The sequence below is a fragment of the Buceros rhinoceros genome, unplaced genomic scaffold (assembly GCF_000710305.1).
Source record: "Buceros rhinoceros silvestris isolate BGI_N320 unplaced genomic scaffold, ASM71030v1 scaffold11273, whole genome shotgun sequence".
Taxonomy (NCBI): Eukaryota; Metazoa; Chordata; class Aves; order Bucerotiformes; family Bucerotidae; genus Buceros; species Buceros rhinoceros.
The window spans coordinates 795-2,363 of record NW_010404237.1 but is presented as its reverse complement, the minus strand read 5'-3'; the positions used below and the strand labels follow the sequence as shown (position 1 = coordinate 2,363).

Here is a 1,569-nt window from a genome sequence, read left to right as displayed (position 1 = left end):
CGCTTGCGCTGGGTCTGGCGGTTGATCTGGCCCATGGTGGCAAAGTCAATGACATAGCAGAAGCCAATGGCGCTCAAGTCTACCCAGGGGTGCTGCTTCTCGTAAGCGCGCTGGATGGTGATGCCCACGTCCATGTCGTAGGGTGTCCATGACCCACTGTCGTTTTCCCACTCCCACACAACTCCCTTGCCTGGCGCCGATGACGGGTCATAGTAGCTGCGCCGGACAGGGCGGATAGTGCCTGAGAGAGGGTGAGAGATGCTGTCAGATCCTGGTGCTGGCATCCATCTGCAGCCAGGGAGTCAAACCACCCCAACCTGCCTTGCTGGTGCCATTCAGCACAGGGACAGGATGGCTTTGGGGCTCAGCTGTTGTCCCCGCCCTGCCAGGATAGGACTGGTGTGCCACAGTTTCGCCCGGGGAATGCCTGCAAGCTGTCCTGCCACCAACGCACCCCAAGGGCCAGGGAGCCTCTGGGCTGTACACTCACAGCACTGGGTAGCAACCCCAGTGGGATCAAAGGGAGGGAAAGGCAGACTTCGCCCATCAGTCTACAGTGGCAGCTGCCCTCCCAGCCCCAGCATGCAGCTGCCCAACCCTGATGGGGAAACACAGAACCACAAGCTCGGCCACATCAACTTGCTCCCAGGGACGTCCCGTGAGAGCCTGATGAAACCAGGCATGTAGGTGCCAGACCCTGGCAGCGCCCACCATGGCCCAGTTTCTGTCTCAGCTCCAGACCAGGACAGGAGAATAAAAGATTTAAGGGGCAGCTGAGACCTGCAGCAGTGACGTGCAGGCACCCACATGTGCAGGGGAGCAAAGCTTGTGCCAGGCCCACCGTCTGCAGCTGCCAAACTGGCCTATGGCAAAAACACAGCCCATGGAACTGGGAAAATCCCTGCATTGCCAAGGAGTTTGAGTGGGCCCCCATGCCTGGCTCCCGATCCCCTGTCAGTGAGCACTGAGTGGGATGAGAGCGCGAAGTGCAAAGGCTTTGTGGCCTGCATCCTTATTTTTGCTAGGCGTTTCCTTTCCCACCACTCCCAGACAACCAGGACGCGTTCAAAGCACGGATGCAAATTTTGGAAACTCCTACAATGAACAGAAAGGCTTCCTCTTTTGGACTCTTCATGGCACCGCAGGGCAGGCTGAACATGGCCAATGCTGAGCATGCTGCTAGCACCCAGAGCTGTTTGGTTAATAGGTGAGATGAACTCCTGAGCATCCCTGCCTCCATGCTCTTCTACAAAACCCCATGGCTTGCCCTCACCTGCCAGTGGTAGGAACAGGAAAGCTCAAAGAGAAGAAATAATTAGTCTGCTTCTTCAGCTTTTCACTACGTCTTGCAAAGCCTGTAAGAATTTCAGTCCCATTTTACCCCCACCTCTCTGCTGGGAGCAGCCACCACTGCTGGTTCCCACATAGGAGCACTCCCCAGAAAAAGTGGGCTAAAAAGGAAAAGCTATTTATTAGTGCTAACAACAGGCGCACATCAAGCACCCTGCTATGGAGAACAGGATGCAGCTGCACACCAGGCAAGACAGGCCACCAGTCCCTGTTCCACAC

The 1,569-nt window shown here is 56.4% G+C and overlaps 1 protein-coding gene across 1 annotated transcript in view; it reads right to left on the bottom strand.

The window, feature by feature from the left end:
* The window catches only part of LOC104490971 (E3 ubiquitin-protein ligase DTX4-like), a 5,053-nt gene extending 4,814 nt beyond the window's left edge, over nucleotides 1-239 (bottom strand). The window contains exon 1 of the mRNA XM_010133325.1: nucleotides 3-239. Within this exon, the coding sequence (XP_010131627.1) occupies nucleotides 3-134 (132 nt within the window). The 5' untranslated portion in view covers nucleotides 135-239. The remainder of the gene's footprint in view (nucleotides 1-2) is intronic.
* Nucleotides 240-1,569: the final 1,330 nt, after the last annotated feature.